Source organism: Mesoplodon bidens, assembly GCF_964165515.1.
Source record: "Mesoplodon bidens genome assembly, chromosome: 5".
NCBI classification, from domain to species: Eukaryota; Metazoa; Chordata; class Mammalia; order Artiodactyla; family Ziphiidae; genus Mesoplodon; species Mesoplodon bidens.
In genome coordinates this window covers 16,609,685-16,627,956 of record NC_138161.1, presented here as the reverse complement: position 1 = coordinate 16,627,956, position 18,272 = coordinate 16,609,685, and the positions used below count along the sequence as shown (strand labels likewise).

At 41.0% G+C, this 18,272-nt stretch overlaps 1 protein-coding gene across 2 annotated transcripts in view; it reads right to left on the bottom strand.

Annotated features, from left to right (window-relative positions):
* LTN1 (listerin E3 ubiquitin protein ligase 1) overlaps positions 1-2,801 on the bottom strand; it is a 66,902-nt gene extending 64,101 nt beyond the window's left edge. For both annotated transcript variants that reach the window (XM_081234755.1, XM_081234756.1), the window contains exon 1: positions 2,689-2,801. In XM_081234755.1, coding sequence (XP_081090881.1) covers positions 2,689-2,730 — 42 coding nt within the window. In that variant the 5' untranslated portion in view covers positions 2,731-2,801. The remainder of the gene's footprint in view (positions 1-2,688) is intronic.
* Positions 2,802-18,272: the final 15,471 nt, after the last annotated feature.

Here is an 18,272-nt window from a genome sequence, read left to right as displayed (position 1 = left end):
TCCCACTTTGCTGATACCTGTATCATAATTCTTTAATATATTACAATTATTTTTTTACTTATCTGTCTATCATCAAACTAATAGTTCAAGAGCAGAAAATTTCTCTATCATCTTTGAATACATGGCATTCAGTATTCAAAGTCTTCTGTTGAATGAATGACTGCCACTCTGAAGTTCAAATCCCAACTCCACAACTTCCTGACTACATGAATTTAGGCAAGTTAATTCTCAAAGTGTCAGAATCATCATCTTTAAAATGAGACAACAGTCACTAAATCATTACTTAGGTGTAGTCAAGATTAAATATAAGTTTTCAAACCACCATAATAATAATTGATTCCAGCAAGAATTATCAAAGGATGCTAAAAACCATTAAGTGAAAGTCTATGAGAGAACAGGTTATTCTGAAGTTACTACTCCACATATTATTTGTTAATAGCCAATAAAAAGAGACACTTATACAATGGACATCACCTTAATCAAGTGATTAAACATATACCACCAATAATGGGATTATGTGTCTCATTAATAAACAGGCATTATGTGTCCCCGTGGTTTGAGAGGCACTGAGAAATACACATCATCTATGAAGCATTTCTGTCAAAAACTGTTTAACCTGAATGTAATTATAAGGAACAATTAGACAAATCTAAGTTAAGCAAATCAATTGCCTAGACTCTTCCAAATTGTCCATGTCATAAAAGAATCTTCCTCCAAAAAAAGGCACTAGGAAAACTGCCTAGATCTAAATGATAGCTAAATGGAATGAGTGATCCTTTCATGGATCTTGGATGTTTTTAAAAATGCTATATCTAGGGACTTCCCTGGTGGCTCAGAGGTTAAGAATCCACCTGCAAATACAGGGGACATGGGTTCGGTCCCCGGTCCGGGAAGATTCGACATACCACAGAGCAACTAAGCCGTGCGCCACAACTACTGAGCCTGTGTTCTAGAACCCACAAGCCACAACTACTGAGCCCACGTGCCTCAACTCCTGAAGCCCGCGTGCCTAGAGCCCGTGCTCTGCAACAGAAGCACTACAATGAGAAGCCCGTGCACCGCAATGAAGTGTAGCCCCTGCTCACCGCAACTAGAGAAAGCCCTCACGCACCAAGAGCCAAAAATTAATTTAAAAAATTTTTTAAATGTTATATCTAAATAAAACTTACAGAGAACAATATTGAAATGACTATAGAAATCTGAATATGATAATGTATATTATTAGATAATAGTATTATACTGAAGTTGAATTTTCTGCATTTTATAATTGCTCACGGTTATGTAGAAGAATGGCGCTGTTTTTAGAATATACATGCTGAAGTATTTAGGAGTTAAGGGTCATGATTTCTGCAACTAATTCTCATACGGTTCAGCAAAATACATATATTTAGAAAGAGAAAGCAAAAGTGACCAAAGATTAACAATTGGTAATTCTAGGTAAAGAATTTATGAGTTGTTGCTCTAATATTCTTGCAACTTTTCCTAATATTTGGAATATTTCAAAAGTAAACATTGAGAAAATTTTTTTAAATTAAATGAGGATGCAAGTAAAGCATTTAGGAGAGTACTAACACAAGGTAAGTTACTATTATCACTGTTACTATTATTAACCTCCAAAACAGATTAAGTGGCAGATCTAAGAAAATGTGGTACTGGAATCACGAGAATTGTTTCAGAAACAGGAAAAAAGCATCCTCATAAAATTAGACTGTGCCATAATAAACCTAGTACTATAAAAAAATATCATTATGGCATCCCCAATCCTGTAGGTTTAGTCCACTTTGGGGTTTAAACAAGTATTTAGTGAACTTCTACTATATGCTAATCCTTGTTCTAGGCTCCAAGGATAACAGCAGCAGATAAAAACTCCTACCTTCAAGATGCTTATATCCTATACTAATATCCTAGTGAAGCAAGACAGTAAATGAAGCGGGACAGTCAACTAATATGTTAGAAGTCATAAATGCAACGGAATAAAATAAAGCAGGAAAGGAGAAAAGGGAGCGGGGTGGAGGGCTACAACTTAAAATAGGGTGATCACCGGAGACCTCACTGAGATATCTCAGGCAAAATTTGGAGGCACCTAACAAAAGAGCGTCGGGGAGCCTGCCAGGCAAGGTCAAGTTTCGGTGAAGAGATAAGCATGGCCAGATGGAGTGAGCGAGGCGGAGGGAGTTGAAGATGCGGTCGGAGGTGGAAAGGGGCCGCAGCAGACCATGCACCGTGTATGTATCGTCGTAACGGCTTTAGCCTTTACCCCGAGGGATGTGGGCAGCCACAGCAGGTTTATAAGCGAAGGAGCGACATGATTCGAGATACCCTGCACACCAGGCTCACCTTAACTGCTTCCCACCCAATTCCCTTGCTCACCCCTGCCACCCTTCCAGGTAACCTTCCTCTTGAAGCTGACACGGAACCAATTCTTAATGAAAATGTTGGGCGGGGGGGATGTGCTCGGGTGAGGACAGCTCTGGCACGGAACATCTTTTCTCTTACGACTCCCCAATCTGCTCAGAGATAACCCACCCCGCCCGCGGGGACGCACACACAACAGAGAGGTCACACTCGACACGCAAACGCACGCCTCCCCACAGCCGCGCTCCATACATCCTCCGGCCCTGCGCCGGGTGGAGCCAGCCACACTGCGAGGCGAGGACTCCTAGGTTGGCTGGGCCACCCCGCACTCACCCTCAGGTTCCCCTTTGTCCTCTGCTTGTTCTTCCCGCCCATGGTCGCGGTCTCAGCGGCACTCTCAACCCGCAGCCACCGAGTTGACACGGCCGGGCCACAACTTCCGGCCCCTTGCACCGGAAAAGGGCCCACAGGAACGCCTTCCCCTGGCCCTCCCCTTCCGTCACCCACCCCACCCACATGCCGCCCCACTTCCGCTCCCGCCTCCTGCCGCGTCCCTGGCCATCCGTGGCGGGATATGTCACGCTTTCAGCCTCGCCCATCTGAGTCAACGTGACTCCTGCCCAATAGGAAGCCAAGCATTGGACCAATAGCGTCAAATCCTGCTTCTTCCCTTTCCTGCAGCGAAGATTTGTTCGCTGCTTAGTGGGTAGGAGATGAACATGGGCTCTAAGGGAGGTGTTTTCATACAAGGGTAGCAATAGATGACACAGTAGTGGCTGAAGGAAGATGGGACAATGTTAGACCTTTTAAAATGCAATTATCGGGACTTCCCTGGTGGTCCAGTGGTAAAGAATCCGCCTTCCAGTGCACAGGGCGAGGGTTCCATCCCTGATCGGGGAACTAAGATTCCCACATGCCAGAGGGGCAGCCAAGCCCTCGTGCCACACTACTGAGCTCGCTGAGCTCAACGAGAGAGCCAGCGTGCCACAAAGCACAGAGCGCACCTGCCCTGGAGCTGGCGAGCCACAGCTAGAGAGAGAAAACCCGCAGGCCACAACTGGAGAGGACCCCGCGTGCTGCAACGAAAAGATCCCGCACGCCTCAAGGAAGATCCCGCGTGCCGCAACTAAAACCCAACGCAGCCCCCCCCAAAAAAGCAATTATCAGTATCACCTGGGTGTTTCTTAGAAATGCAGACTGTCAGGCCCACTTTAGGACTATTAAATCAGATTTTGCATTTTTAACAATGTTCCCAGGTTTCGTTAAAATTTGCAAAGTAGTGCTCTAGGCAATATTCTCTAAATCCGCCCCCCCCCCGCGTTTTTCCCCCCATATCAAAAGTGTTATGTGCAGCTTTTCGAAAAGAGGGTAGTCTCTCTTAAAATTTGAAATTTACAGGTTTTGTAGTTAGTGATTTTGCTCCTCAGAATCACAGCACAGAAACATAAGCACATGTTGCTGGTTATCTCTCATGCCCACACACTCACCCTATTATAATCGACTCCATGACACGGAGGCTCTGCAGACTATTTCTGCTTTAGTCAGCTGGCTTCCTGTTAGGTTACTTCAACATGGGGGGGGGGGGCGCGGGGGCGGGGGACAATGGACTAGAAAGAGACGGAAAGAGCAGAGGAAGAAGCGGCTTTCTCCGTACTGCTAGCATCATCTCAGCAGCAGCGCTTTGCCCTGGCAGCAGCAATTGGTTTAGGCAGCAGGTGTTTTCCGTCTCCATCTTTTTTTTTGACCATCAGAGTCAACCTCATTGCACACCTCAGGGGTACCAGCAGCAGCCAGACAGGCCCCCTCCTTTGAGCTCTTAAGACGGCCAGTGGTGCCCCCTTCTCAGAAGTCAGAGCCCCAGCATCACGGAGTACCTTCTTTGAGCTCCGGAGAGCAGCTACAGCCAGGCACCACCCTCTCTTCATAGGCTTGAACTGAGCCCCAGCTTTTCCAGGCCCTCCTCCAAACTTCTAAATTCGGATTACCCCAACCTCTTCTTTCCTTCCTTCCTTTACTAGCCCTAGTGATCCTAGCTGCTGTGCAGTAATCACCTGTTACCTCATGATTCTCTTTTTGCTTTTATACTCGTTTTTAACCAATCTCCCATGTTAAATTTTTTTTCTCTTTAAATAAGTAGTGAAGTTTGTTTTCCTGGCTGGACCCTGATTAAAAACTACATACAGAGACATGCTGCAGGATGTTCACTAAAACACTATAATAGCAAGATAATTGAAAACAACCTAGTGTCTATCCACTGGGGGAATGGCTAAGTAAATTATATCTATTCTATGGACTATTAGGCAGCAGTTAAGAGAGGTTTATCTGTACGTACATGGAAAGAATTCTAAGACATTCTTAAATTAAAAGCAAATAGAGTAATATGTACAGCATAATACCATTTGTGTCTAAAAAATTTTTTTAATTTATAAAACAATATTATATGGATACATATATATTATGTAAATACACAGAAAAAAAGCCTGCAAGGATCATACCAATCTGATAATTGAAGTTAATCCTTAGGAGAAAGAGGTGGCAAGAAAAGAGATTAGGGTTAAGAGTTATAGTCAAAGGAAATTAAACCTTCTCTGTAAGATTTTATTTTATACAAGGAGAATATATTCATGTATTAATTATGTAATTTTAAATAAAAATAAATATTTAATCAAGTTGTTTGTATAAAATACCTTACATGATCAGTTGCACAAATCATAGTGTCCTCTTAAGAGTTATGCAGTATAGCTGGAAAACAGCTTACCATAAGAAATAGTACTAGATATCAGGCAATTCACTGATAATTTGGGTGTCACATATCAAAAATGCTACAGGAGGGGGAGAGTAACGTGCTGGAATAGTCAGAAAGACTTGCTGGATGACAACTTCAGCCCAAAGCTTGGACAAAATTAGAAAGAGCAGAACCTAAGGAAGAACACTCTAAACAGGACTAGAGAGGGGCAGAGTCAGTGAACTAAGGAATTAGCACGGCCTTTGGAAAGGCCAGTCAAGAAACTGGACTGACTTCTGTGCAGGGACTTTTATCAGGGAAAAACAACTTGAGAGAAGTGACCAGGGTGATTATCCATGCCCTTGTTTACTAAATTCTGCCTATTCTTACTTCAAAATATCTCATGATTTCATTTCTTTCTATTTCCTTGACACTGCCCACATTTCATAACAAGGATCCATATCGCTTGATGTAAACCCTCAAACTATTCCAAACCATGCAGGTCTCTGATTTTCCTAGAACACCATTTTATAATTGGTTTGGGCATTCGAAAACAGTCTCCATTACGTAACAGTTCCCAGTGGTTGTCTCTTTTGAAGATGAGACCCTCTTAAACCAGAGTACTCTAAACAGTGCCTACCAAAGTGGTAATGTTATGTCAATTCTAATCAAAATATCCATAACTCTAATGTAAACCAAAGTCTTAATGAACTTTGGACACATGATTTAAAAGTTTATCTGGAAGAATAAAAGAATCAAAAGGATATTTTGGTAAACAATGAAGAGAGAAATCTGTCCTATCAGATTGTAACATCAATTTTGATGTTATAAAATAATAAACAAGTTCTAAAATAAAAGACCTAATTAAAGATAATTATAAAATCCAAAATACATAAAAATTAAAACAATATATAGGTGCAGTACGTAGAGGAAAAAAGATACAAAAATTTAAAGAGTTATAACTAGAGAGAGGATGGGAAATTACAATATCTGAGATGTCAAATCTTGAAAGTTAAGTTTGTAACCTATGTACTCCCAAAAGAATTCTCAGTAAGATTTTGTTTTCAGATATCACAAAACTATCTCAAAAGCTCACCTGAAAGAATAACATGAAAGAATAGCTAAAGATATTTTGAAAAGCAGGCATAACAATGATTTGTCCTTCTAAACTTCAAAACTCAAGATATTGCAGTAACAATCCTAACAGTGTTATTAGGAATAAGCTGAAATAGAATGGCAAATCCAGAACCCACATTCAGGCTCTGATAAAAGTGGCATCTCAAATGTCTTAAAAATATGGATTATCTGGAAAATATCATTGAAACAACTGCTTACCTTTTGAGAAAATAACTTTAGTACCTACTTCATGCAGCACTCTAAAATGAATTGCTGATGACTGAATGTTAAAAATGAAGCCATAAGATGTGGTACAGGAATACACACACACGTCATTAAAGTACAAAGAAATATATGGGGGGACTTCCCTGGTGGCGTAGTGGTTAAGAATCCGCCTGCCAATGCAGGGGACACGGGTTCGAGCCCTGGTCCAGGAAGATCCCATATGCCGCGGAGCAGCTAAGCCCCTGTGCCACAACTACTGAGGCTGTGATCTAGAGCCCATGAGCCACAACTACTGAGCCTGTGTGCCACAACTACTGAAGCCCGCGTGCCTAGAGCCTGTGCTCTGCAACAAAAGAAGCCACCACAATGAGAAGCCCGTGCACTGCAATGAAGACCCAACGCAGCCAAAAATTAAATAAATAAATTAACTAAAAAAAAAGAAATATATGAGAATGATAAATACTTTAGGGTGGGGTTAATACTGCCAAGGAACAGAATTGTAATCAGCAGAAGTACACAAGAGGATTTCAACCACACTCGTGTAGTAGAGTGGTAAAGTTTTACCTGTTGGTAAAGTTTTCTTAAACTAGTTGGTAAGATTATAACTATTCATTTTTTACTTCTTCTTTAAACCTTTTTGTATAAGGTAAATATTCATAGTAAGATAAATAGTATGAATGTTACATATCTACTTCACAATAAGATTTTTTAAAACAAAAAAAAATGTTATAAAGTTATATAGACACATTTTTAAATTATCCTGGAGTAGGGAAAGCATTCCCAGTCAATGCTCCAAAGACAGAAAACCATAAAGAAAATGATTGATACATTTCAGTAACATTAATTTGAAAGTGTTTTTTTTTCTTTTCTATGTCAGAAAAAAACAAATAGACAAACTTGGGAAACATCTGCAACATTAACTAGGTGTTAATATGCTTACTGTTAAAAAAAATTCTTACAAATAAATATTTTAAGGCTTCTCATTTAGGTATAAATAAGGCATAAACAGGCAATTCACCACGGAGGAAATATAATTGACCAGTACACGTGGAAAAAGTATTAGTCCACACTAAAAGTCAACTGAAAATAACATAAACCAATGTAGATTTTTCCATCTATTAAACTGGCAAAATAATAATCAGTGTTGGTAAAAATCTAGGGCAAAGGAAGTTTTAGAGGTCTTGCAATTTTCATTTCTCAACCTTTCACAAGTGCAATTGGCAAGACAAATCCAGAGTTTAAGAGTGAATTCCCACTTCTAGAAATCTAACTTGAAGAGATAATAATGGACGCTCAGATCAGCTTTGTTTTTGAAACTAAACTAAACCAAACCAAACCAAACCAAAGATGTTACTCTCACGACCAAAACTGAACTGCTGAAATCAATTACCGTACACTCAGACAACCGAATACAAGACAGTCTTGAAAATATTTAATGTCATGGAAATGTTTACAACCTATTGTTTAATTAAGGAAGGCAGATACAAAGCAGCATGTACACTATGACTTGTTTAAAAAAGGAAGACGACATATACATATATGCAAAAGTAATATACTAAAAAATAAAACATAAAACAAAAATTTGTCTTCTTAGGCAGGAGATTATGGGTGAGTTTTACATCCAGTTATTTGTACATTTTCTACAATGGTCATCTTTTCTAGTAAAAATATATTGCTTACACTTATTTACATATATTTTGGGGGTGGGGAAAAGCAAGACAACAAGTTTACAAAATCCAAAATGCCAAACACCCTGGGGAGGGGGGGAAATTAAGCCTCCATACTGTATGAGCAAAATTCCTATATTCAATCATCCAAAGCAAATTATTATTTAGGAACTATTTGAAAATAGATAATTTGAAAATATTTTAAGAACAAAAGTGATGGTGTATCAAAAATTACTTTTTCCAAGAATGTATGTATATGTATAACTGAATCACTTTGCTGTAAAGTAGAAGTTAACACAACATTGTAAATCAACTATACTTCAAAAAATAAATTTTTAATAAAGAACTCAGGTAAAATAAGAACTTTAGGCCAATGAACTTAAGAATTTTCTTTCTGAAAAAAATCACTTTTTCCTATCATATTGTATTTTGGGTTAAACTTAGTGTTATTTAAAGAATCATAAATTAGAACCTCAAACTATCTCAGGAAGACAATAGTGTTGAGAACACATGTCATTGAAACTTCTCTGAAACTACTTAAATTTCTTTCAAAAAATGTATCCGTTTAAAACCAAGTAATTTTTTAATATTAAAAAATTAATCCTCCATTTCAGTAATTCCCTGGTTAAAATCGGGGGACACCCTGAACCTCGAAGGTGCCACCCAGGTCCCAGAGAGCATCATTCCTCCAATCATCTCAGCTGTTAGCAACATCCGGGAAATCCCAAGAGGGTAAAAGATAAGTATTAAAACAACAACAACAACAACCCAACAAAAACCGTATCTCAGCGCCAGAGCTGCAACTGGCACGGTTGCAGGAACCCCGTCCAAAAGACAAGCGCAGGACTCAAGCCAGGGTCAGAATCCTTTCACCAGATCCGAATCCAGCTGTCCCAGCTGCGGTTACGCTACCTGCCCAATTGTCCAGCGCTCACCACGTCTCAGACCCTCACGGGCTAGTGCTTCTGGGGCGCGCCTACGAAGGCCGGGCGCATGCGTGAAGCGTCCTAGGGCCCCTCCCAGCTGCTTTCTGTAGCTACACGTGCGGCGGTCCTGCACGGGGGAGGTGCGGGGTTGTAGGAGAAGGCCGTGGTGTCCGTTAAGGCCCAGCGCTCTTGGGAGCCGCTCGGGACCCCGGTTTCCGTAGGTAGCCAGGCACCTGCCTTTCATTATGAGCCGGAATCCTCCCTCGCCAGGTCCTGTTCCTCGAAGGGGTCCGCAAAGGGAATAAGGCCTCCATCCTTCCTCGACGCGGTGGGATCAGATTGCCAGATTGTGCTTAAGTGGAAGCACAGGCTCCTTGTACCCCCTTTTGCAGAATTTTTGTGGGCCCAGTTTGTACTATGCAGTTGTAATCATTGTTTCGGGGGGCAGCAGACTGGCAAGTTATGTACGTGCACCTGTCCTTATATGCCTTTAACTCTTGGCTGCCTTGTAGCTTTAATGGAATTTCACGAATGATACGTTATGTTGGGTTCCCTGATACACAGCTTTCTAAAACCAAAACCAAAAACAAAACAGTGTCACAGTTATTTTTATACAAATGCCGAAAGTAATCATCTGTTGTGCACCCCAGCAGATGCAGTTTTTTTGTTGTTTTAATGCAGTTTATCAAATTAATGTGCAGATGGTAGGACTGGCTTTGACTTTGTTACTCCAAACTGAACATTTGGGCTTGTGGGATTAATTTTAGAATGTTTAAATTTTGTTTTATTTTACTTGACTCAATAATACTATTCTTTGTACAGGAATTACTTTTACAAATAAAAATGGACATGTAGCCAAGGTTTCCTGCCTCCACTCTTGCTTTCTATAGATCTTTTAATTTTTAAACATGATTTGATTTGGGACTAAGAGTTTCTTTTAAAGGTTTGTCATTATTTCTTTATAGATGATTCCAGTTCAAGATATTTTTCAGATTAATACATGACAAGCTGTCACTGTGGAATAAAGATACATACTGAACAATTTTACATTTAAGGATGTCTATATATGAAGTACATAATCATTGGTAAATGTCTAAGAAAGCTATATTGCCTCTAACATTTAACTATAGTTTCTTACAGCTTTTATTGTGTCTCTTACATTATATAATGTAGGCAGGACCATCTAATTTGCTGTTTTCTAATACTTCCATCCACTCTCCAAAAAAATTTATTAATCATGAGGTTGGAAAATCTGTACTTCTCTTGGCCATGGTGTTAATAGTCCAATGTCTAAATTTGACAGGTCTGTCTGGGAAGAAAACTTATAATGCTACATTATTATAGTCTATGTTTTTATATTATACTTGAGATCTATATATTTATACATAACAATGTCTTTAATTAAAATAATGTACAAAGACTAAAAAAATTATAGAAATTTAGTCCTGCTGAAAGTAACATGTGCATCATTTGGCCCCTTTGGTGGGCTCTAGGGATGTCAGTCTCATGCTCTGTGGGGTATTTCACACAAATCTGGAAGTGGCTGGAGGGAGTCAGAAACTAAACGTCCAGCTGGTCCAGCTGGCTGTGTGGTGGCAGCGGAGGAAGGACTGGCATTTCCAGGGCAACTGACAGGGCACTGGGGAGGTGGGCAGCATGGAGGGAATCTGAGGAGGTACGTGAGATGTGCAGCCAATATAGGCACTGTGCTATGAATACCACTCGGATACTTATTTGTGTTTATACTTAAGATCTATCCACACTGCCTTGTTCGTTCCACTTTATTACTTTTGATTTTTACTTGGCTAGTATATAGCATAATGTATTTACTGATTCACTTAGTGATGGGCACAGTACATTGCCCCCAACTTTTTACTAAGATAAACAATGCATTATGTCCCCCAGGCCCACTCCTCTATCCAAGTCTGACTTTTCAAGGAATACCCAACACACAGTACCAAGCTGAGTGTTAGCAATTAGTAAATGTTTAATAAACACTTTGGAAACTGATTTATGGAGGGCCTCAAAATCCAGATAGTGTGTTTATTTGACTCTAGGTCAATTTGCTGAAAATAAATTTACAGAAAGCCACTTCCAGAGAGAAAAATTCGTCAAAATCCAATTTTCCAAAAACGAATGCTCTAAATTACCAGTCTGATGAATAGCTGAGGCCTATTAAAAAGTCTGAGCTCTGCTCGTGCTTCAAAGCCTTCTGTGAGGTGAGCCAAGGAGCAGAGGCAGAGCATGGGTATACAAAAATAGAGATGAACTGAAAACTCCGTTCAAGAAAAATTTCACTAGGTGGGGAGGAGGCAGCTGTGCTGCATTTTGCTCCAGATCACAGTGTGGGCGTAGCGTCTCTGCACGTGGCCCGCCGCAGCCATCTTGAACTGAGGTGTAGGTGCAGCCGTTCCACACTAGGGACTCTGCTGTGAAGTGCCTGGTGCGAGGTCTCACGACGTGGCACCCTGTGAGCAAGTGAAACAAGACTAAGCACAAAGGAAGAGAAAAGAAAAAAGGACCGCCTTGAGCGCCGCCTCCCGCAGTCTCTTCCACGAAGTTGACTGTCTGCCGCTTCCAGCATTCTCTGCTCACCTCCTGCACCGCTGTAAAGAGTAACCGATCATTTGCTCAGGCAGAAGCACTTATCAACTTCCAAAGAAGTCCAGACAACCTTATATAGGTTCCATGTCACAAGGAATTAAGACCCCTACAAAAACCAGTACTTACTGACCAGTTACACCAGAATTACAGCTACACGTGGAACAACTCCTACAGAACACCTACTGGACGCTAGCAGAAGACCTCAGACCTCCCAAAAGGCAAGAAACTCCCCACGTACCTGGGTAGGGCAAAAGAAAATAGAATAAACAGAGATAAAAGGATAGGGACGGGACCTGCACCAGTGGGAGGGAGCCGTGAAGGAGGAAAGGTTTCCACACACTAGGAAGCCCCTTCTTGGGCGGAGACTGCGGGTGGCGGAGGGGGAGAGCTTCGGAGTAGCGGAGGAGAGCGCAGCCACAGGGGTGCGGAGGGCAAAGCGGAGAGATTCCCACACAGAGGGAGCTGAGGCTCGGGCTTCGGTCGGAGCGCAGGGAGAGGACTGGGGCTGGCGGCGTGATCACAGCCTGAAGGGGTTAGTGCACCACGGCTGGCCGGGAGGGAGTCCGGGAAAAAGTCTGGAGCTGCCGAAGAGGCAAGAGACTTCTTCTTCCCTCTTTGTTTCCTGGTGCGCGAGGAGAGGGGATTAAGAGCGCTGCTTAAAGGAGCTCCAGAGACGGGCGTGAGCCGCGGATAAAAGTGCGGACCCCAGAGACGGGCGTGGGATGCTGGGGCTGCTGCTGCCGCCGCCAAGAGGCCTGTGGGCGAGCGCAGGTCACTGTCCACGCCGCCCTTCCGGGGAGCCTGTGCAGCCCGTCACTGCCGGGGTCCCGGGATCGAGGTCCTCGGGAGAGCGCAAGGCTTGACTCGGGCTGGTGCAACGTCACGCCGGCCTCTGCCACTGCAGGCTCGCCCCGCACCCCTCCCTCCCTGCCCCCCGCCCCCCGCCCCGGCCTGAGTGAGCCAGAGTCCCCGAAGCAGCTGCTCCTTTAACCCTGTCCTGTCTGAGCGAAGAACAGACGCCCTCCGGCGACCTACATGCAGATGCGGGGCCAAATCCAAAGCTGAGACCCGGGAGCCGTGAGAACAAAGAAGAGAAAGGGAAATCTCTCCCAGCAGCCTCAGAAGCAGTGGATTAAATTTCCACAATCAACTTGATGTACCCTGCATCTGTGGAATACATGAATAGACAACAAATCATCCCAAATTGAGGAACCAGGAGTCAGTGCTGTGCCTCTGAGGTGGGAGAGCCAACTTCAGGACACTGGTCCACAAGAGACCTCCCAGCTCCACATAATATCAAATGGCGGAAATCTTCCAGAGATCTCCATCTCAACACCAGCACCCAGCTTCACTCAACGACCAGCAAGCTACAGTGCTGGACACCCTATGCCAAACAACTAGCAAGACAGGAACACAAACCCACCCATTAGCAGAGAGGCTGCTTAAAATCATAAAAAGTCCACAGACACCCCAAAACACACCACCAGACGTGGACCCGCCCACCAGAAAGACAAAATCCAGCCTCATCCACCAGAACACAGGCACTAGTCCCCTCCACCAGGAAGCCTACACAACCCACTGAACCAACCTTAGCCACTGGGGACAGACACCTACAAACAACGGGAACTACGAACCTGCAGCCTGCAAAAAGAAGACCCCAAACACAGTACGATAAGCAAAATGAGAAGACAGAAAAACACACAGCAGGAGAAGGAGCAAGATAAAAACCCACCAGACCTAACAAATGAAGAGGAAATAGGCAGTCTACCTGAAAAAGAATTCAGAATGATAGTAAAGATGATCCAAAATCTTGGAAATAGAATAGACAAAATGCAAAAAACAGTTAACAAGGACCTAGAAGAACTAAAGATGAATCAAGCAATGATTAGAAACACAATAAATGAAATTAAAACTACTCTAGAAGGGATCAATAGCAGAATAACTGAGGCAGAAGAACGGATAAGTGAGGTGGAAGATAAAATAGTGGAAATAACTGCTGCAGAGCAGAATAAAGAAAAAAGAATGAAAAGAACTGAGGACAATCTCAGAGACCTCTGGGACAACATTAAACGCACCAACATTCGAATTATAGGGGTTCCAGAAGAAGAAGAGAAAAAGAAAGGGACTGAGAAAATATTTGAAGAGATTATAGTTGAAAACTTCCCTAATATGGGAAAGGAAATAGTTAATCAAGTCCAGGAGGCACAGAGAGTCCCATACAGGATAAATCCAAGGAGACATACGCCAAGACACATATTAATCAAACTGTCAAAAATTAAATACAAAGAAAACATATTAAAAGCAGCAAGGGAAAAACAACAAATAACACACAAGGGAATCCCCATAAGGTTAACAGCTGATGTTTCAGCAGAAACTCTGCAAGCCAGAAGGGACTGGCAGGACATATTTAAAGTGATGAAGGAGAAAAACCTGCAACCAAGATTACTCTACCCAGCAAGGATCTCATTCAGATTTGATGGATAAATTAAAAGGTTTACAGACAAACAAAAGCTGAGAGAGATCAGCACCAACAAACCAGCTTTACAACAAATGCTAAAGGATCTTCTCTAGGCAAGAAACACAACAGAAGGAAAAGACCTACAATAACGAACCCAAAACAATTAAGAAAATGGGAATAGGAACATACATATCAATAATTACCTTAAATGTAAATGGACTAAATGCTCCCACCAAAAGACACAGATTGGCTGAATGGATACAAAAACAAGACCCATATATATGCTGTCTACAAGAGACCCACTTCAGACCTAGAGACACATACAGACTAAAAGTAAGGAGATGGAAAAAGATATTCCATGCAAATGGAAATCAAAAGAAAGCTGGAGTAGCAATTCTTATATCAGACAAAATAGACTTTAAAATAAAGACTACTAGAAGAGACAAAGAGGACACTACATAATGATCAAGGGATCGATCCAAGAAGAAGATATAACAATTGTAAATATTTATGCACCCAACATTGGAGCACCTCAATACATAAGGCAAATACTAACAGCCATAAAAGGGGAAATCGACAGTAACACATTCATAGTAGGGGACTTTAACACCCCACTTTCACCAATGGACAAATCATCCAAAATGAAAATAAATGAGGAAACACAAGCTTTAATTGGTCCATTAACATGATGAACTTAATTGATATTTATAGGACATTCCATCCAAAAACAACAGAAAACACATTTTTCTCAAGTGCTCATGGAACATTCTCCAGGATAGATCATATCTTGGGTCACAAATCAAGCCTTGGTAAATTTAAGAAAATTGAAATTGTATCAAGTATCTTTTCTGACCACAACACTATGAGACCAGATATCAATTAAAGGAAAAGATCTGTAAAAAATACAAACACATGGAGGCTAAACAATACACTACTTAATAACGAAGTGATCACTGAAGAAATCAAAGAAGAAATAAAAAGATACCTAGAAACAAATGACAATGGAGACACGACGACCCAAAACCTATGGGATGCAGCAAAAGCAGTTCTAAAAGGGAAGTTTATAGCAATATAATCCCACCTTAAGAAACAGGAAACATCTCGAATAAACAAGCTAACCTTGCACCTAAAGCAATTAGAGAAAGAAGAACAAAGAAACCCCAAAGTTAGCAGAAGGAAAGAAATCATAAAAATCAGATCAGAAATAAATGAAAAAGAAATGAAGGAAACAATAGCAAATATCAATAAAACTAAAAGCTGGTTCTTTGAGAAGATAAACAAAATTGATAAACCATTAGCCAGACTCATCAAGAAAAAAAGGGAGAAGACTCAAATCAATAGAATTAGAAATGAAAAAGGAGAAGTAACAACTGACACTGCAGAAATACAAAAGATCATGAGAGATGACTACAAGCAACTCTATGCCAATAAAATGGACAACCTGGAAGAAACGGACAAATTCTTAGAAATGCACAACCTGCCAAGACTGAATCAGGAAGAAATAGAAAATATGAACAGACCGATCACAAGCACTGAAATTGAAACTGTGATAAAAAATCTTCCAACAAACAAAAGCCCAGGATCAGATGGCCTCACAGGCGAATTCTATCAAACATTTAGAGTAGAGCTAATACCTATCCTTCTCAAACTCTTCCAAAATATAGCAGAGGGAGGAACACTCCCAAACTCATTCTATGATGCCACCATCACCTTGATATCAAAACCAGAAAAGGATGTCACAAAGAAAGAAAACTACAGGCCAATATCACTGATGAACATAGATGCAAAAATCCTCAACAAAATACAAGCAAACAGAATCCAACAGCACATTAAAAGGATCATACACCATGATCAAGTGGGGTTTATTCCAGGAATGCAAGGATTCTTCAATATACGCAAATCAATCAACATGATACACCATATTAACAAATTGAAGGAGAAAAACCATATGATCATCTCAGTAGATGCAGAGAAAGCTTTCGACAAAATTCAACACCCATTTATGATAAAAACCCTGCAGAAAGTAGGCATAGAGGGAACTTTCCTCAACATCATAAAGGCCATATATGACAAACCCACAGCCAACATCATCCTCAATGGTGAAAAACTGAAACCATTTCCACTAAGATCAGGAACAAGACAAGGTTGCCCACTCTCACCACTCTTATTCAACCTAGTTTTGGAAGTTTTAGCCACAGCAGTCAGAGAAGAAAAGGAAATAAAAGGAATCCAAATCAGAAAAGAAGTAAAGCTTTCACTGTTTGCAGATGACATGATACTGTACATAGAGGATCCTAAAGATACTACCAGAAAACTACTAGAGATAATCAATGAATTTGGTAAAGTAGCAGGATACAAAATTAATGCACAGATATCTCTGGAATTCCCATATACTAATGATGAAAAATCTGAAAGTGAAATCAAGAAAACACTCCCATTTACCACTGCAACAAAAAGAATAAAATATCTAGGAATAAACCTACCTAAGGAGACAAAAGACCTGTATGCAGAAAATTATAAGACACTGATGAAAGAAATTCAAGATGATACAAATAGATGGAGAGATATACCATGTTCTTGGATTGGAAGAATCAACATTGTGAAAATGACTCTACTACCCAAAGCAATCTACAGATTCAATGCAATCCCTATCAAACTACCACTGGCAATTTTCACAGAACTAGAACAAGAAATTTCACAACTTTTATGGAAACACAAAAGACCCCGAATAGACAAAGCAATCTTGAAAATGAAAAATGGAGCTGGAGGAATCAGGCTCCCTGACTTCAGACTATACTACAAAGCTACAGTAATCAAGACAGTATGGTACTGGCACAAAAACAGAAAGATAGAGCAATGGAACAGGATAGAAAGCCCAGAGATAAACCCATGCACATATGGTCATCTTATCTTTGGTAAAGGAGGCAGGAATGTACAGTGGAGAAAGGACAGCCTCTTCAATAAGTGGTGCTGGGAAAACTGGACAGGGACATGTAAAAGTATGATATTAGATCACTCCCTAACACCATACACAAAAATAAGCTCAAAATGGATTAAAGACCTAAATGTAAGGCCAGAAACTATCAAACTCTTAGAGGAAAACACAGGCAGAACACTCTATGACATAAATCACAGCAAGATCCTTTTTGACCCACCTCCTAGAGAAATGGAAATAAAGACAAAAATAAACACATGGGACCTAATGAAACTTAAAAGCTTTTGCACAGCAAAGGAAACCATAAACAAGAGCAAAAGACAACCCCCAGAATGGGAGAAGATATTTGCAAATGAAGCAACTTGGGCAGAAGACCTAAATAGACATTTTTCCACAGAAGATATACAGACTGCCAACAAACACATGAGAAAATGCTCAACATCTTTAATCATTAGAGAAATGCAAATGAAAACTACAATGAGATATCATCTCACACCAGTCAGAATGGCCATCATCAAAAAATCTAGAAACAATAAATGCTGGAGAAGGTGTGGAGAAAAGGGAACACTCTTGCACTGCTGGTGGGAATGTGAATTGGTACAGCCACTATGGAGAACAGTATGGAGGTTCCTTAAAAAACTACAAATAGAACTACCATATGACCCAGCAATCCCACTACTGGGCATATACCCTGAGAAACCATAATTCAAAAAGAGTCATGTACCAAAATGTTCATAGCAGCCCTATTTACAATAGCCCGGAGATGGAAACAACCTCAGTGTCCATCATCAGATGAATGGATAAAGAAGATGTGGCACATATATACAATGGAATATTACTCAGCCATAAAAAGAAACAAAATTGAGCTATTTGTAATGAGGTGGATAGACCTAGAGTCTGTCATACAGAGTGAAGTAAGTCAGAGAGAGAAAGACAAATACCGTATGCTAACACATACATATGAAATTTAAGAAGAAAAAAAATGTCATGAAGAACCTTGGGGTAAGACACTAATAAAGACACAGACCTACTAGAGAATGTACTTGAGGATATGGGGACGGGGAAGGGTAAGCTGTGACAAAGCGAAAGAGAGGCATGGACATATATACACTACCAAACCTAAGGCAGACAGCTAGTGGGAAGCAGCCGCATAGCACAGGGAGATCAGCTCGGTGCTTTGTGACCGTCTGGAGGGGTGGGATAAGAGGGTGGGAGGGAGACGCAAGAGGGAGGGGATATGGGAACATATGTATATGTATAA